At 39.6% G+C, this 18,121-nt stretch overlaps 5 protein-coding genes across 6 annotated transcripts; 3 read left to right on the forward strand and 2 right to left on the reverse strand.

Moving 5' to 3' along the window:
* The first annotated feature begins 860 nt into the window (after positions 1 to 860).
* On the forward strand, positions 861 to 2,182 carry LOC137934457 (non-specific lipid transfer protein GPI-anchored 5-like). Its single transcript, XM_068778797.1, has 3 exons — positions 861 to 1,228; positions 1,551 to 1,682; positions 2,000 to 2,182. The coding sequence occupies exons 1-3, from the start codon at positions 907 to 909 to the stop codon at positions 2,128 to 2,130; spliced, it is 585 nt and encodes a 194-aa protein (XP_068634898.1). The 5' UTR covers positions 861 to 906; the 3' UTR covers positions 2,131 to 2,182.
* On the reverse strand, positions 2,092 to 3,120 carry LOC137934458 (uncharacterized). The gene is given in 2 exon segments (XM_068778798.1): positions 2,092 to 2,976; positions 2,978 to 3,120. Coding segments are annotated over 2 exon segments (564 nt in total). The 5' UTR covers positions 3,107 to 3,120; the 3' UTR covers positions 2,092 to 2,541.
* An 8,231-nt stretch (positions 3,121 to 11,351) lies between these two features.
* Positions 11,352 to 12,701, forward strand: LOC137935496 (F-box protein At5g49610-like). Its single transcript, XM_068780143.1, has one exon. The coding sequence runs from the start codon at positions 11,352 to 11,354 to the stop codon at positions 12,699 to 12,701; it is 1,350 nt and encodes a 449-aa protein (XP_068636244.1).
* Positions 12,702 to 13,219: 518 nt separating this feature from the next.
* LOC137935184 (uncharacterized) lies at positions 13,220 to 13,972 on the reverse strand. Its single transcript, XM_068779874.1, has one exon. It carries the CDS (start codon positions 13,790 to 13,792, stop codon positions 13,247 to 13,249), a length of 546 nt encoding a protein of 181 aa, XP_068635975.1. The 5' UTR covers positions 13,793 to 13,972; the 3' UTR covers positions 13,220 to 13,246.
* A 419-nt stretch (positions 13,973 to 14,391) lies between these two features.
* On the forward strand, positions 14,392 to 18,080 carry LOC137934919 (protein ANTAGONIST OF LIKE HETEROCHROMATIN PROTEIN 1). 2 transcript variants are annotated; one of them, XM_068779510.1, is made up of 2 exons: positions 14,392 to 14,559; positions 16,865 to 18,080. In XM_068779510.1, the coding sequence occupies exons 1-2, from the start codon at positions 14,421 to 14,423 to the stop codon at positions 17,905 to 17,907; spliced, it is 1,182 nt and encodes a 393-aa protein (XP_068635611.1). In that variant the 5' UTR covers positions 14,392 to 14,420; the 3' UTR covers positions 17,908 to 18,080. The 2 variants fall into 2 exon arrangements, with proteins under 2 accessions (XP_068635611.1, XP_068635612.1); XM_068779511.1 differs by having other exon boundaries at positions 16,871 to 18,080.
* The last annotated feature ends 41 nt before the right edge of the window (positions 18,081 to 18,121 follow it).

The raw sequence follows: 18,121 nt of genomic DNA on the forward strand, positions 1-18,121 counted from the left end.
CTCTCCATATAGATTCGAGAATGGTTCATGTGAAGCATGTAATTGAGCACGAGCACTTTCAGGAAAGATGTAACAGAGCAACCTTTCTCATCATGAGTGACATATAGACGTTTTGGAGCCAACCCTTCACTTGAGTCTAATCCTAAGATCAAATAAAATTTGTAATATTTGCTAGACTAATAAGAGTTAATTGCTCTAAATTCACTTCTGGGTTCTGCCTCGTTTGATACAGAAAAGCATTTTTCCCTCCTGATGATGCAGTGCTTACCTCATTCAAGGAAATGTTAATTCACTTCTGGGTTCTGCCTCATTTGATACAGAAAAGCATTTTCCCCTCCTGATGATGCAGTGCTTACCTCATTCAAGGAAATGTTCACAACCATCAGCAGAAACAAGCAAACCGGAAACGACGATATTTAATAGCACAATTAGTTTTGAGATTCTCCACCAGTGTTAGTTTAATATAATTTTTATCCTCAAAACACCCAGATTTTTGGCGGATAACATGTTGAGCAAGCAAAGCATAACAAATTTCAACCACTAAACGGGTGGAGGTTACAGTAGATTACCAACACAGAGGAAGCAGGTAGGCAGAAAACATTAAAAAAAAAAAAATGTAGATCCCTCCATTAGAGATGATTGTTCCTGATTGTACCAGATAAGCACTTCACGGACTTGAAGAAACAACAACATGGTTATATGCCACATCTAAAGTTCATTGCCCACTTCTTTTTGCCACCTTAGAATCTCTTTATCAATCATTTGTGATTAGGAAAAGTTGGTCAACCACAACTCCATACTCAGTATCAGTCATGCTTATAAATCACTCAAAAACTTCTCCCCTCCACAGAAGCCCTTCACAGGATTCCATTTTTAGTGATCCGAGCAACTAGAGATTAAGCAGCAATGGCCATAAGAGGAGCAGAGATGGGTTTCATGATTGTGCTAGTGGCCACAACACTTTGGACAGGGGCAAGAGCTCAATCAAGCTGCACAACTGCCCTTGTTAGCCTGTCTCCATGCCTGAGTTACGTTACTGGGAATTCTACCACACCTTCAGCTTCTTGCTGTACTCAGCTTACTACTGTTGTCAATACTCAGATGAGGTGCCTCTGCATGGTTCTCAATGGTGGGGCTTCATCCATCGGAACTGCTTTCAATCAGACACAGGCTCTAACCCTTCCTGGAGCTTGCAAGATTCAGACACCACCAGTAAGCCAATGCAATGGTAAGCTTCAGAAAACTTGTTTGAGCACAGCTTCAGTATACAAAAGTGGCTGCAAAATGCATAACATATGAAAGACTCATAATATGCTTGGATGGATGTAAATGGCATGAAAAGCACAGACCCAAGCACGCATAGGAGATAACTTTTATTGCATGTATAAGTTGATTTTGGTGCAGCAACAAACACAGGAATGGCCTCTTCTCGGATAAATCGTAACCTTGCTCTGTACCATGTTAGCTGAAGATTTGAGACACCATTACTCATCATTACTTTAGTGATTTCAAAATATACTGAGGATCTTTAATTGAATTTTGATTATCAGCTGTTGGGGCACCGGTAACTTCTCCTGCAGCATCTCCATCAAGCACACCGGCTTCTCCAACTACGCCAACAACACCTACTGCTGCTTCCCCTGCTAGCCCATCGACCCCATCAGTTCCAAGCATTCCTTCAGGTAAATTTTCCTCTCTAAACATGTTAAATCCAACAAGATGTCAATCTCATGGCCAACAGCCCAGCTAGTCAGTGTTTAGAAGCTAATTCTTGAGATGAAATCTTGATTTGGCCAAGTTGCTCTTGGATGGTTTATTCGTATCAGTGTGCCTGTTTTTGTTTCTGATGGATTTAGCAAGGCACAGTTGCAACAGCTTTGGGTGGTTTCAGCCATGAGTTCAAATTTTCATGGCTGGCCAATTCCACCACTTCATTCGCTAAGAAAATTTTTCAGGAACAGAACCTTTATTTCAAGTCTTAACTAGCATCCGAATGCAGGAACTGGATCAAAGACTGTACCATCCAAGGGTGGGGAAGCCTCAGCTGCAAGCTCTAGCGTGCTCCCTGTTCCTATGCTGTTCGTTCTCCTATCCATCGCATCATATGCCCCAAGCCTCCCGGTGTTCTGAGATATGCCCTTTGGCGTTTTAAGTTTGTCCTGCTTGTATCTCTGATAATTATTCCTGGTGCTTTCAAATGATTCATTGGAGAGATTCTCCGAGGTTGATTGTGTTGTTCTTTTCCCCTGAATTCAAAGATTGCCATCCTTTCTACGGCATCAATTTTTTGATCGGTTATCTCGAGTACTTTAACATCATACTCGAAACAGTTTGGAAGAAACAGCCTTTAGCTGTAAACAGTCGAGAATTCAGAAATCAAAATTGTTTACGCCGCAAAAAAAGATCTTGAGAAACCGGAATTGAGTCATTAGCACAACCAATATCACATAAGAGAGTACCTAGTAACAAGTATCGGCTCTTTTCTAAAATTCACCACCATAAAATACAAAAATAACAGCTCCAAAATCTCTCAATCAACGATCAATCAAGCCGCTTAGGATCAGCGGCGAGAAGACTGTACATCACCACGTCTCTAGGCGTCCCTTTCAGTATAAAATACTTCCTCAACACTGCCTCTCTAACGAAACCCGCCTTCTCCAGCACCCTCTGAGACGCAGGATTTTCAACGTCAGCGACTGCTTCCAGCCTTTCTAACTGGGGAAATTCGTCAAATATAGTGGAGACGACCATCTTCACCGCACGGGTGGCGATCCCCCGACCCCAGTAGCCAGGTGCCAAGACGTACCCAATTGAAGCCCTGAACTGGGAGTTGTCGGCGGATTCTGGGGAGACAGAGATAGCGCCGATTGGACGGTCTTGCAGGCAGATAGCCCGACGCCATGGATGAGACAAGACTCTGTTCTTGAAGTAAGAAAGAGCGGCTTCTCTGGAGACGAAAGTGTCCCATTGCAAAAAACCGGCTAGCTCGGTCGTCGGTGGCCCTTACCATGAAATCATCTATATCGTAAAGATGAAACGGCCGGAGAGTGAAATCGGGCGGCCGGTTGTCTCCCTTATCTTCCGCGTGGACTATCTCACCTTCCATTTTCTTCCTCTTTCTTTTCTGAGTTCTGACTCGGATCAGCTGCTACAAGTTCGCTGCAGGAGGGCTATACCACCCATAATGGGCCAGGTCCGATTAATCAATTTCCGGCCCATTAATTACCTCAAATCCCTTGTCCCATAAGAAAAGTAAGCAAATTAAATATGAAAATTAATTTCCCCCCTTTTTAATTGGAATTTAGGGAAGTTATCAGTTTTATAGAAATTTTTTGATAATAAAAAATGTAAATTAATTAAACGACTACTAAAAATTAAGGTACTAACTAATTTTTAATCAATTTAAAAAAATTTAATGCTAAATAATTTTAATAACTATTTATCATCAGCTTGAATTATGCCAAAAATTTAAGGATTGAGTCACGCTTGTTAAGATGAATCTCATCCATTTATTGCTTTAGGATCAAACCGGATTGAAATCTGGATCGTCCGTTGTTGTAGATAAACCTGAGATATCTTAATCGGTTAAACCACTGTTATTTCTTTCTATGAAATGGATTTTCTCTCTTTTTAAAGCAATATATTCTCTCTCTTAACTGTCACGAATTCTCACGATATGTTCTCTTTCTCTCTCTTCCTGCAATAACTCCCACAACTGCACACTTTCTCTCCTCCCCTTAATGGAGTTTTTCTCCCCCTTTGATAGACTGCGACTGCAGTGATCTTTCTTAGCACGAACCAAGAAAGCGAAGAACTGTCCACCATCGTCAATACTTGAGGATTCCCATCTCTGTTGCACATTGCATGGAAGAACAAGGTACGTGATTAGAAGAGGAAAAAAATTTAACTTCTCCTCATGCTTCTACGGAATTTCAGGACTGGTTTCATCTTTTTTTTATTCTTTAACAGTTCTGCTTCGTCATCCCTTTAAATCGAGATAAACACCTCTGTATCTCTCACCTTTTTTTTTTTTTCATCCTCTTGACAACTGCTTCAATTGAGAGATCTTCTAGCGTTTTCTGGTTATTAACAGCAGTAACATTAATCTTTACGTTTCTTGTTTGTTGGGTTGATTTTTCTGGTTCTCTCCTATTCCCCATTCTCGCAGGTTTCATGGAGGAAATATCTTCGGCCGACCCGTGTTTTAAATTTCACATGGATCTGAATAAGACCCCATGTGACAACTACATAGAATCGATGAATCATCTGAAGCAGCATAAGCTTAGGAAAGACATTAATATCAATGCTTTGAGCAGTGAATTGTGGGAGGAAATCTTTTCTCGATTGTCATACAAATCGCTCTGCGCGGCCACATGCGTCTCAAAAGCCTGGATGACTCTGATATCCAATGCAAATCTACTGCAGCCATTAACGACGCCAGGCGTGTTCTACCGCGATGCCAAGAACCGTACCTGGGAATACGCCTGTCTATCCGAACAAGAACTACAATCTGGAGTCTCGAGTTTGAAATTTCTACCATGTTATATCAAAAAAGGTTTTAAGATTGAGAGTGCTTGCAATGGTTTGATTGTCTGCTCAAACACATCTTCTCATGACTGTTTGAGAATCACGAGTTACTATCTATGCAACCCTCTCACCAAGGACTGGATTGAGCTTCCTCCTAGACGACAGAAGTCATGGTTCAGTGTGCCCACCGTAGCCTTGGCTTTCGATTCCTCCATATCCGTCCACTTCAAAGTTATCCGCTTCCTTTCACTCAGGATTCGACATGAGCATTATAAGACGGAAATATTTTCTTCTGAAACAGGCCAGTGGGTCGAGTCCACTGTACAGGGGGAAGTACCAAATATCGCTCTATGTAAAGGGCCATGGCCGGTTTTTTGAAAGGGGTTCTGTACAGGACATATGATGCACAAAATCTGCTGTGTATGAAGATTGAAGAAAATAGATTAGTTTCCGTCAAGTTGCCGGAGCTAACAGAACTCCGCAGCCGTGCGAAAACGCGATTGCTGAGGGGAATCGATGGCTACCTCCATTACATCAGAGACCATGAAAGTTACCGGATTCTGGTTTGGATGTTGGAGGATTATTCTACTGGAAAATGGATTCTGAAGCGGAATGTTGATTCAGAAGCCATGATAGTACAGAAATATATTCCTCACTGCAGCGAGTTTCATCAGTATTTTTTTCCAATGGCTTGCCATCCAGATTCCGAGGTTCTTTTCCTTGTTGGGGCAACAAGGAAGGATCAACTGGACGAAGAAGTGAAAGAGATTTTCAGTTATAATCTCAAAAACAATAGGTTTGAGAAGACTTTCAATTTCAGAGATGATCTGAACACTTTGTATAGGTCTGTTTTCATGCGGCAGTTCTTCCCGTTTGCACCAAGCACAGTTGAATTCTTTCATGGTGGCAACATGATCCCAATCCCCAAGCCGTCATCTTGATCAGGCAATTTCTAAAGTCATAGACGTTGTGTAAAAGTTTCTCTTGAAGGAAATACGTTTTTGTGTTTATTTTATACGTAGTTGTGCAGAGAGTCATAGACCTTTGAGTAGGGGTAGCTTCGAACTGAGCTGGCTCGCGAGCGGCTCGGTTTGATTCCTGGATCTCGAGCCGAGGTCGAGATCCGGGATCAGCTAGTTTAAATTAATGAGCTGAGTTCGACCGAATCAAGGTTCAGCTCAAAAGCTCGAGAGCCGGCTCCTTAATTTAACGAGCGGCACGGGAATCAGGGAACGGGACCAAGAGCTGGAGAGCCAAGCAAGAGCAAGGAGGGGGGGGGGGGGGGGGGGGGGGAGTGGATTCTTCCTCCCCTCATCATAGCTGAGTCCCTCCCGTCCACTGTTGTGGCTGCCTCTGTCGTCGTCGACAACTACCTCACTGACCGCCTTCTGCCTTTCTGTTGTAGCCGATTCTATGGCCGCCGCTAGATTTCTTCCCCCTCATCTGCCTTTGCCTTTGTTTCTGTTGCCGCCGTTATCCCCAACTAAAGTTCCTTGCCAGCGCCGATAGAAGCTTTTGCATCTACGTCGTTCCTCGTCCTCAGCGGAAACCAGAGGACCTAAGTTAGAAAGGAAAAATAATTCTCCCCCCCTGGGAGAAGACGATTTCGCAAGTGCAAGATCATAAACAAGTGAAAACAAAAAAATAAAAATCTAGGGACTAATAGTAGTTTTTTAAATAAATGTTGAAAAATATTTTTAGTAGTTTCTAGGGACTATTATTGCCTCATTTTTTTTAGATATTTTTCTAATTGGAAATTCTTATTAAAAAATCATATAATTTTCTAAGTAAGATTTTCCTACGAAAATCGTATAGAAATTTTTTGAATAAGTATTTGACAGTTGATGTTATAATACTTTTAGCATGAGACAATTTTCATAGTAATTTTGTGTTTGACATTTTATTTGATTAAAAATTTAGCTATAAGTATAGTAATATATTAGATTAATTATTAATTTTTATTTATTTCCCTAGAAGAGGTAATAAGAGGTCCATTTTACTTTCCTAAGAATGTGAAATCATAAACAAGTGAAAACAAAAAAATAAAAATCTAGGGACTAATAGTAGTTTTTTAAAAAATGTTGAAAAAATATTTTTAGTAGTTTATAGGGACTATTATTGCCTCATGTTTTTTTGAGATATTTTTCTAAATGGAAGTTCTTATTAAAAAAATCATATAATTTTCTAAGTAAGATTTTCCTGCTAAAATCGTATAGAAAATTTTTGAATAAGTATTTGACAGTTGATATTGTAATACTTTTAGGATGAGACAATTTTCATAGTAATTTTTTGTTTGACATTTTATTTGATTAAAAAATTAGCTATAAGTATAGTAATATATTAGATTAATTATTAATTTTTATTTATTTCCCTAGAAGAAGTAATAAGAGGTCCATTTTACTTTCCTTAGAAAATTTTAAAATATTTCTTGTAATTTTCTAGTAAGTCACTAATAGTAATAGGATTTTATTTAAATATTTTTTTTGGAAATATGTATCATAGGAAAAATATTTCTAGTTTTTCCTATAATATAAATTTTCAACCAGGTCCTATAAAATTGGCCATAGTAAATTTATGGCCAGATTCAAAAATTACAAAATAAGCTAAACAATATTTGGGGTAAAAACTTAATATTAGTGTGTTCTAATCCATTATCGAGATTCAATCCCTCACCTCCCCTATCATTTTTTTTTATAAAATTTATGTATAATTTTTATATATAATTTATTTGACATATATTTTATGTACAGTATTAAATGTAGGTTAAGTTCGAACTCGACTATAGCTCGAGCTTGAACTCGGTTAAAATTATTAGGCTCGAGCTCGATTACAATTTTAGGCTCGAGCCTAGGGTCGACTCGAGCTCAAGTTTGAAATATTTAAATCAAACTCGTCTCAAACATAGGAAGGCTCGGGCTTATCTCAATTCGATACCACCCTTATGCCCAATTTTAAGTAGAGATCATGCCCAATTTTATGTAAAATGTATGCCCAATTTTATGTAAAATGTATATATAATTTTATATATAATTTATTTAATATGTATTTTTTGAAAAGTTTTAAATGTATGTTGGAGTTCGAACTCGAGACATTTATTTTTTGAAAAGTTTTAAATAAAAGTTGAAGCTCGAGCTCGGCTCGAACTCGGTTAAAATTATTGGGCTCGAGCTCGATAACAATTTTAGGTTTGAGGTTGGGTTCGGCTCGAGTTCGAATTCGAAATATTTAAATCAAACTCAACTCGAACATAGGCAAGTTCAGGCTCGGCTCGGCTCGATGCCACCCCTACCTTCAAGGCAGTGTTATGTTTTGTCCCATATAATGCTAGTTTTATTAATTTCAAAATGTTTATTTTATACGTAGTTGTGCTGCCAAACAATGGAAACTATCTTCCTCTCCCCTTGTTTTTTTATTTTTCTTCTGATCATGACCGGTGAGAACCTTGACTTACTATTTTTCTAACCCTCTTACCAAGCAATGGAGGGAACTCCATCTCCAGCCACTTCAAGGTCATCGTCTTCCTCTCGGACGACTGATTAATCTGTTTTCTTCTGAAACCGGGACCGAGGGTTGAGTGCACTGTGCGTGGGGAAGTACCAAACACCGCTCTACTCTATATGCCATTGCCCGTTTATTTGAATGGAATTTTGTACAGGATATCTGACGCAGAGAATCTCTTTGTATTTTGTGATTTACGATAAGAGAATCGTTTCCATCAAGCTGCCGGAGATTACAGAAAGCAACTTCCGGAGAAAATGAGAAGTGAATAAATAAAGAGCTGAGAGCCAACCTGTTCCGCCATGATCTCGAGACCGACAAACGGCGACGAGAGACCTCAGACACGAAGATAGAAAACCCTAGACTCCAGCTCTACTCTCCTGAAGCAGAAGAGTAACGAGACCTGACGGCGCGTAGACAAACCAGAAGTAAAAGTTCAATTCAAAGACTAATTAAAATAAAAGTTTTGTAAACTTAAATAAACTTATAAGCTATATATCTCTTCAACGTAAAGTACAGAGTCGAGGAATTTGAGGCAAGCAAGAACTCCTGAGATACCATCTTCTCTCCTACTTTTCCGAAACGTAATCAGTAAATTGATTCTCAGCTCTTGAACCACCCTAATTAGGACTCTTTCTACAAAAGCATCGTGTTTCTTTCTCCCTAGAAAACTTCTAAAAAAAAATGTTTCTCATGCAAGGACTGACTTTAGACGATTTAAACTAGTAGATAGTTTTGGAAACTAGAGAAAAGAAACCGGAAGTACTTGACACTAGGGGTGGCTTCGAACCGGCTGGCGAGCGGCTCAAGCTTGGCTTGATTCCGACTGATTCGGTATACCCGAATCTCGAGCTGAGTTCGAGCTCCGAGATCAACTCGTTAAAGCTTACGATCTGGTTCGGCTCGAAAGCTTACGAGCTGGCTCGTTAAATTAACGAGTAGCACAGGATTCGGGGAATTTGGGGGATTCAACAACCGGAGCGGCGAGCGGAGTGAGGGGAAAAAAATTCTTCCTCCCTTTGTCACTGTTGAGCCCCTCCTGCCGCTGTTGTGGCCTCCTCTGTTGTCGTTGACAGCTGCCTCGCCGGCTGCTTTCTGTCTTTCTGTTGTCGCCAGTTCTGTGGCCGTCGCTCGATTTCTTCCCCCTCGTCTACCTTCGCATTTGTTTACGTTGTAGCCGTTATCCCCCACGAAATTTTCCCTCGGCATTGTTCCTCGTCTCGGTAGGAAAACCATAACCAGCAGAATATAGAATACCTAAGTTAGGGGGAGAAAAGTGAAAACCATAACGTGCGAGATCAAAAAGTGAATTTTTTTTTCTTAAACTCTTCTTCCTCATGGCTCTTGAAGAAATTAAAAATAAATTTTAGTAGAAATAAGTTTCTAGGGACTATTAGTGTCTCATGTTTTTTGTAAATATTTTTTTAATTGAAAATTCATATAAAAAAATCATATAATTTTGTAAGTAACATTTTCCTGCCAAGATGGGCTAGAAAACCGTATACAAAATTTTTGAATAAGTATTTGATAGTTGATGCTGTAATACTTTTAGCATGAGGCAATTTTCATAGCAATTTTGTGTTTGACATTTTATTGGATTAAAAATTTATCGATAAGTATAGTTATATGTTAGATTGAAAATATTAATTTTAATTTATTTCCCTAGAAGAGGTAATAAGAGGTCCATTTAACTTTCCTAAGAAAATTTTAAAATATTTCTTGTAATTTTCTAATAAGTCACTAATAGTAATAGGATTTTATTTAAAGTTTTTTTGGGAAATATGTATCATAGGAAAAACATTTCTAGTTTTTCTTAGAATATAAATTTTCAACTAGGTGCAATAAGGAGGCCATAGTAAATTTATGGTCAGATTCAAAAATTACAAAATAAGCTAAACAACATTTGGAGTAAAAAAAATTAATATTGGTGTGTTCTAATCCATTATTGAAATTCAATCCCGAACCCCCCCTATCATTCTTTTTTTAAATGTATGCATAATTTTATATATAATTCATTTGACATATATTTTATATAGAGTATTAAATGTAGGTTAAGCTCGAACTCGGTTAAAATTATTAGGCACGAGTTAAATTATAACTCGGGTTAAAAATATATAAATAAAACTCGGCTTAAACAAGGATTGGACTCAGCTGGATTTGATGTCATACTTATGCCCAATTTTAAGTAGAGGTCATTTCCAATTTTATGTAAAATATATACATAATTTTATATACAATTTATTTGACATTTTTTTTTGAAAAGTTTTAAATGTATGTTGGAGCACGAGCTCGAGACTTATATTTTTTGAAAATTTTTAAATGAATGTTGAAACTCGAGTTTGGCTCGAACTCGGTTAAAATTATTAGGCTCGAACTCGATAACAATTTTAGGCTCGACTCGAGTTCAAGTTTGAAATATTTAAATCAAACTCGGCTCGAACATAGGCAGGATCGGACTAGAAACCACTCCTACTTGATAGACTTGATTTTAGATTTTTTTCCTTGTTTTCATCGATATCTTGCAGCTGTAGGTGCCATGGAGGAAATCTTCTCTGAATATTTAATTTATATTATTTGTATAATACGTATTTATACTTTGGAAGCAATATGTACGTTCACTAGTGTGATCCAAGGGAAGACGTTCTCCGACGTGAAGGGTGCAGGGAAAAAAACTGGAGAGAGAAAATGGAGTCGTGAAAAATTTGGTAACGTTTTTCTTTTCCAATGAAACCTTTTAATCATAACCACTGCAATTTTGATTCGGTCAAGAACTTAATTTGGTATTCTGCTGCGACTTAATCTCGTCTGGGGCCTTCTTGCGCATCCGAAAACGTTATGTAAATCACAGATTGATTCCCTAGGACTCTCCCTGCTGAACCATTCGCTCTTCTCTCTTCTCCCCTGAAAACCCATCCAAGAATTCATCCAAGAATTCAGGACGCATTCCTTTATCTCTTGTCTTTTCTCCACCGACCAGTTCATGGCCTTTAAGACTCCCGTTCTTCCATGTACTGTAAATCTATTTTGACTCTTCCAAGCAATTCATTGACATCTACAGGGTTGTTGTTAGGGAGCTCGCTGGGACTCATCACATTGGGGAAGAAGAAGAAGGTATGTTGAACACTTTTTCAGGAATGCCCTTGCGCGAGGTCAATGAAACCCAATAGAGAAAGATGTAAGCCTAAATAAACAGGAACGGATAATAGTTATCTTTTTAAGCAGGAGCTGCTATTTCTTAAAAGGATAATAGTTATCCCTATAAGCAGGGATAATAGTCAAATTTGATTTTGAGTCGTCTCGCATCTTTCCGATCTTTCCCAGGTGCCATGGAGGAAATCTTCACATACAGGTTCGATTCGGTCGACTCATATGATGAATATCGTATGGACGGGCAAGAGGCTTTTTCCCGGAACTATGGAGGGTCAGTGGATTATCCGACGAAGAAGACAAGGGAAGACATTAATGTAGAAGTTTTGAGTGATGACCTGTTGGAGGATATCCTTTTCCGGCTGCCCTGCAAGCCGCTATACAGAGCCAAATGCTTATCAAAAAGATGGATGACTCTGATATCAGATGCAGAGGCACGTGGAAGGGTACCTAGAACCTTCCCAGGGTTTTTCTACCATGGCTGCGGTGGGGAGAAGCAATCATGGAGATTCGCTCCTCTGTCTGATGAACCCCAATGTGGAGGTCTGAGTCTTGATTTCTTGCCATGGGACGAGGGAAGTTCATTCAAGATTGATCATACTTGCAATGGGCTGCTTCTTTGCTCAAACACAAACCTCACTAACTGTCGGAAGACTATGTGTATAACTCTCTATGTGTGCAATCCTCTCACAAAGCAATTGTTTGCGCTTCCTCAGAGGCAACAGAGAATATGGTACAGCCAACCTAGATTTGCTTTGGCCTTTGATCCCGGCTTCCCCACCCTCTTCATGGTCATCCGCTTCCTTTCACCCCAGATTGTCCGTGGATGCATCAAGATCGATATGTTCTCTTCTAAAACAAACAAATGGGTTGAGTGCCAAGTGCAAGGGGAGGTCCCTAGTGTTACTTTGGCCAGCGAGCCATGGTCTGTTTATTTGAACGGAGTTCTGCACATCATGAGTTCACGCAACTTGCTGGGTTTAGACATCGAGAAGAAGAGACTTGTATCAGTCAAGCTACCGAAAGCAATCCAACCAAAACGACGTAGTCCAAATATACGGCTTCTCAGGGGATATAATGGGTGCCTCAATTTTATCAGAATTCATGGCTTTGAGGTACTGATTTGGGTACTGGAGGACTACTCTACTGGCAAATGGGTTCTCAAGCATACTGTTACCACCAGTGTCTCTGTTAAGAACCATCCTTACAGCTACCAATTTCGTTGGAGTTTCTATCCAATGGCTTGTCATCCAGATGCTGAGGTTCTTTTCCTTGTTGGGACTTGTAAAGTGGGTCGCCAAAGGGGAAAAAGTGAGATTTTCAGTTATCATCTGCAGAACAAGAGGCTGGAGAAGCTTTGCAGTTCAACAGAATACAAGGTCTGTATGTATCAGTCAGCTCGCTTCAACCGGCTGTTCCCCTTTTTTCCTTCCACAATCAAAATTCTCGTTAGCCAAGTCCAGGGACTGCCATCTAGATCAAAATTTCCAGTACTAACTACTCCTCGAACATTTGCCCTGCATCAATAAAGCTGTGGAAAGATTAAGGTGGAAAGGTATCGAGTATAACTATTATCTCTTCTTCTCCTGTTTTAAACATTCAATATTGTTCTGCTACTGTAATTCCAAATTTTAGCACTTGCCACCGTGCGGACTTCTATTACATGAGAAATTTCACCATAAAAGATTTGGCTGAATTGGGTTTTCGAACTAGCTTTTAACATCTCATGATTTATTGCAAATCTTGCTCTTCTGGGACCATAGGAATGCAAATTTGGCTGGGGGCTCTGGTGCGAATTTCAAGCAGAAAGAGGAAGCTACTCTAAGAAGAACTGTTATTATATTTTTGAACTCGCTTTTAACATCTCATGATTTATTGCAAATCTTGCTCTTCTGGGACCATAGGAATGCAGATTTGGCTGGGGGCTCTGGTGCGGGTTTCAAGCACAAAGAGGAAGCTACTCTAAGAAGAACTGTTATTATTGACATTCATTGCTCGCTGATGCATTTATTGAATTAGGAAAATCAGTACAAAACAATTCGAAAAATATAAGGAATATCGATCCATGACAAATTCATAACTCTGGCACAGGATCAGTGGATATAAAACTATACATCACCATATCTCTAAGCCTCCCCTTACGCATAAAATACTTCCTGAGAACTCCCTCCTTACTAAAACCAGCCCTCTCCAACACCCTCTGCGATCCTGGGTTCTCCACTTCCACCAACGCTTCCACCCTCTCCAAGTGAGTCCACTCGTCGAACACCCTCGAGACCACCATCTTCACAGCACGAGTGGCAATTCCCTTACCCCAGTACCCAGAAGCCAAAACGTATCCCATCTCAGCCCTGCACTCGTCGTTGCCGGAGCCGGGGATGAGTGAGATTGCGCCAATGGGTCGGTTGTCGACACAGATAGCCCGGAACCATGGATGGGGAAGAACGGTGTCTCGGAGGTAGGCCAGGCCGGCTTCTTTGGAAGTGTAGGTGTCCCAGCTGCAGAAACGGCTGACACGATCGTCCGTCGCCCACACCATGAAATCGTCGACGTCGGAAAGATCGAATTTCCGGAGCGTGATCTCCGGCGTTTCTTTACCTACACGAGATTCTACGGCCATTGATTCTCTCCAAGATTCGTGGGTTTCGTGTATCAGAGTTCGTTCTTTAAATCAATAGGATTCGTAATAGTGACGGTAGACGCAAGTGACACCGACGGTTGTGGTGGTAAAACGAACGGCCGCCGTGGTTGACTGCCCTTTTTGGACTGGAGGAGAGCGAAGAAGTAATGAGTAATGACATCAATTTTGACTAGATCAATTTGCAATGTTGAAGGAGACAACAATACTAGTATTTAATACATAATTGTATTCAATAAAAAATAGCAGACTCTGCTCCTCATCCTGGCCTCCTGGGCGGCTCTGAGGATTATAAGCTCGAGCATATCTCTCGTCAACGAAATGAACAAAGCAGACTGCGATTAATGTGAAAAGTTAAAAAAAAAATTATATAAAGTATTTATTCTCGTAACGTTCAGTTCAGGCACTCCGTTGATGTGCCGTGAATTAATTACAAATATACCCTTGGTAGTAAGCAACTTTAGACGTAGATCACGGTACATTTGGCAGGACATTACACAAAAATTACTAACGAACCATTGACATTCACCAACTCTGTAAAAGGAGTAGTAGCAAGGAAAGCCTCCGCCTTTGCTGTCAGTTGTCAGTCTTGCTCTCTCCCGCTCCATTCATGGCTCCTCCGAAGAAATCAAAATCAAAGAAAAAGGAAAAAAAATCGACCAAACCATCCAAATGTCGATCGCCCCCAGAACCCAAAACCATCGAGTCTGATTGGTGGACAAGTTTCTGGGAAAAGAACTCAACCTCAGGTATTTCATCTTCCTTTTTCCTAATTTTTTTTTTTGCGGCTCTTCTTTGTTTTCTTCATGGTAGCTGCTTAGATTACTAAGAAACTCTGTGTGAGATTTGGATGATTGTCTTTCACCTTAGAACGACGTGAGGGCAGGAGAGGGGTGCAGAATTGAATGGCTTATTGAAATTTTGAAAGGGAAACTGCTTCTTGGTGTCATGTTGAAAGGTGTGAAAACCCAGATGAGAAATGGGTTGGCAACTCTGTTGCTTGCATTTTAGCTCGTAGTTCAGGAAGTCTTGTAACGTCCCAGTTTCCTAGTTTTGGTTTTCAAAGACTTACACTGTCTTGCCTCCTTAGTGTATATTTCTTGGAGGTTCAGTTGTTGTACATGTTTCTCTAGTCGCCTTCTTCAGCATTCAGCTATCTTTTTCCTTGTCAATTGGGGTTCATCTAAGTATTTGTTGCTTTGGGGATGGTTTTAATTTGTATTTTTGTTGGTATCTTGCTTTTCTCTTTTTGTGCTTCCGACAGAGAGGCCATCTTATATCGGCAAGGAATTGCATTTGACTCTTCTCCATATGATTGCAACTGTGCAAGCTAATGAAGTTTTAATCACATCCTTGAGCCAATGATTTTTTTTTTTTTTTGAAAATGATGTATTAATAAAACTGAAGAAAATTACAAAGTTTGAGGGAGCATTTCCCTTACAACCAGTGATTGTAGGGTAGCTCCCTGCCTAGCAAGTACATCTGCCGCTGAATTTGCGGATCTCGGAATGTGGGTCCAACAACAAGAAACAATTGGGGTAATATCTAAAATTTCCTTAAAAGTATCACAATGTCTCCACGGAGGAGAAGACACTCTCTCACACCAACCAATCACCACTTTTGAATCCCCTTCAACTTGGAGGGGTCCACTGCATCTTTCTTTGAAAACACGAAGACCGGAGAGGAGAGCTATGCCAGTGATTTTTATTTCTTCTAACATGACATCAAACAAATGGTTGATTGTATCGCAGCTGCTCAGTTAGTTGTCCAGTTGTCTGGCAAAGCTAATCTCTTCTAATATTATCTTACTTTGCAGAATCCCAAATGTCTGTCTTTTCAGGTCCTTGGCTAATTGTCTTTGCCTTTTCTAATGGTAAAATCTAACAATTTTTTATTTTTACTATTTTGGATCTGGTACAGTAAAATATGTATTAGCAAACACCAGTTGAATTCTGTCACGGAGTTCCATATATTAAAATTTAAAAAGCTTTACAAATTTCAACTCCTGTTATTTTCATGATGAAACACTTAATGCCATTAAATAGCCGGTCAATGCCATAAATTTGAAGTTTTGAAGTAGTGAACCTTGGCATGGCTGGTTTTTGGTCCATGAAGTTTGAGCGTATGATGTGAAACGGGCCATATTTTGAGCAAATGATACGTATGATTTAGCATTTGTCTTTTCCAAAGTTATATTCTGTAACCGTAGATCTTTAAATTTTTTGTTGTATGCTTTTATGCAATTTTTACTTCATTAAATGCTTTTTCTGACCCAGAGAGGGTACATTTTATTGTGGTTGTCGACTGAGAATAGAAAAAATTAAACCACTTTTATGTCCACAATGTAATGAATGTAGAGATTGAGATGAGAAACTAAAAGTAATATACTTACATTTAATGAATGACTACTCACTGAAGAGAAAAACTTTGGTCTACGTTTAGGGTTTAGGGTAATAAAGAGTTTAGGGTTTAGTGTTTAAGGCGTTGCCACGGAAGACCCTAAAACCTCTATGTTTAAGGCATTTCTATGGAAGGCATCTCCATCCTTCTATAAATTCCATCAGAGTGTTAGAAAGGGAAATAAAGACATAAGGCTGGAAAAGTGAACTGTGCTGTTAATGCATAGGGAAGTACTGATTGATGTTTCTGGTCAAGGACTGCATTCCAGAGTTTGTATCTGAGCTGCCATTTTTGTTGTTTGCAAAGATTCACACTTCAGGTATGGTTTACTCAAAATTGATCTCTTTTAGTAAGTTGGACCTTTAGTTGTTCTCTCCGCTTGATGATTATAGAACCAACTTGTACGTTTTTTGCAAAATAAGACCTTCTTATATTGATTAGAAGAGGAGCTTTCTTTTTAACGAATATTTGCTAAAATTCCAACTTTTAGATCCACTCTCCTCTGAAATTTGTGTCCCATGCCTACCATCCTCTCTAAAAGAGATTTATAAAGTATGCCAAACTTTTATCATCTCCAACATTTTAGCAATTAATGTGTTGAGTTCTTCCCTCCAGATCATGTACTGGTATTGATAGACCTTATTATCCGTGAAGATGCAGGTCCCAAAGTACCTAAAGATGAAGAAGAAGCCTTCAAGTACTTCTTCCGTATATCAAAAAAGACTTTTGAGTATATTTGTTCACTGGTCAGACAGGACTTGATATCCAGACCTCCCTCAGGTCTCATTAACATTGAAGGACGTCTTCTTAGTGTTGAGAAACAAGTTGCTATTGCCCTGAGGAGGTTGGCATCTGGTGAGTCCCAAGTTTCTGTTGGGTGGGCATTTGGAGTTGGCCAATCAACAGTCTCTCAGATGACTTGGAGATTCATCGAGTCCATGGAAGAACGAGCGAAGCACCACCTGAAGTGGCCCCATGCTGAAAGGCTAGAAGAGATCAAAGCCAGTTTTGAGACCACCCATGGACTTCCCAATTGTTGTGGGGCTATTGATGCAACCCACATTATTATGACCCTTCCAGCTGTGGAAACTTCAGATGATTGGTACGACCAAGAGAAAAATTACAGCATGTTTCTGCAAGCCGTTGTGGATGACAAGATGAGGTTTTTGGACATAGTCACAGGTTGGCCTGGTAACATGACTCTTTCCCGCTTGTTAAAATGCTCAGGATTTTACAGATTATGCTCAAGTGGAGAGCGCCTTAACGGACAAACTAAAGCTTTGTCGAATAGAGTAGAAATTCGAGAGTACGTAGTTGGTTATACAGCTTATCCTCTTCTCCCATGGCTTATAACACCTTTTGAAGGTAAGGATCTTTCAAATCCAATGATCCAATTTAATGGTAAGCACAAGGAAGCAACGTTGCTAGCAGAAAGAGCCCTCGGACAATTGAAGGGCAGTTGGCGTATTCTTCACAAAGTTATGTGGAGACCTGACAAACACAAGTTGCCTAGTATAATACTAGTGTGTTGTCTACTGCATAATATCATTATAGATTGTGGAGATGAAGTAAATGCTGATGTGCCTTTACGACATCACCATGATGAAGGCTATGTAAAACAGAGCTGCCAGCAGTTAGAACCGCATGGTCAAATGGTGCGAGAGAATCTGTGTAAGCACTTGAACACTCTTCTTTAAATTGATCTGTAAACGATACAAACATTGCTTCTTCTTGGGTTGTATCCAGTTGCCCATGTTTTTAACTTGGTTGTTAGTATTATGTCTGAATAGGCATGCCTCATATCTTGAAAACATTCTCAGTTGAGTGACATTGTAATGTCGGTCAAGTATGGAAACTGGTTAAAAGAGTAAGTTGCTTCCATCTGTTTATCTCTCAGCATCTGACTTTAGT

Source organism: Aristolochia californica, unplaced genomic scaffold (genome assembly GCF_029961685.1).
Source record: "Aristolochia californica isolate CCGP_79_NKW_82.1479 unplaced genomic scaffold, dmAriCali1.0.hap1 SCAF_6, whole genome shotgun sequence".
Lineage (NCBI taxonomy): Eukaryota > Viridiplantae > Streptophyta > Magnoliopsida > Piperales > Aristolochiaceae > Aristolochia > Aristolochia californica.

Excerpts from the sequence above, each read along its gene's own strand:
- LOC137934457 (XM_068778797.1), top strand. The coding sequence starts at position 907 with ATGGCCATAAGAGGAGCAGAGATGGGTTTCATGATTGTGCTAGTGGCC. Across the intron at positions 1,229-1,550 it reads ACCAGTAAGCCAATGCAATG|CTGTTGGGGCACCGGTAACT; the intron begins GTAAGCTTCAGA and ends TTTGATTATCAG. Across the intron at positions 1,683-1,999 it reads AGTTCCAAGCATTCCTTCAG|GAACTGGATCAAAGACTGTA; the intron begins GTAAATTTTCCT and ends ATCCGAATGCAG.
- LOC137934919 (XM_068779510.1), top strand. The coding sequence starts at position 14,421 with ATGGCTCCTCCGAAGAAATCAAAATCAAAGAAAAAGGAAAAAAAATCG. Across the intron at positions 14,560-16,864 it reads GGAAAAGAACTCAACCTCAG|ATGCAGGTCCCAAAGTACCT; the intron begins GTATTTCATCTT and ends TTATCCGTGAAG.
- LOC137935496 (XM_068780143.1), top strand. The coding sequence starts at position 11,352 with ATGGAGGAAATCTTCACATACAGGTTCGATTCGGTCGACTCATATGAT.
- LOC137935184 (XM_068779874.1), bottom strand. The coding sequence starts at position 13,792 with ATGGCCGTAGAATCTCGTGTAGGTAAAGAAACGCCGGAGATCACGCTC.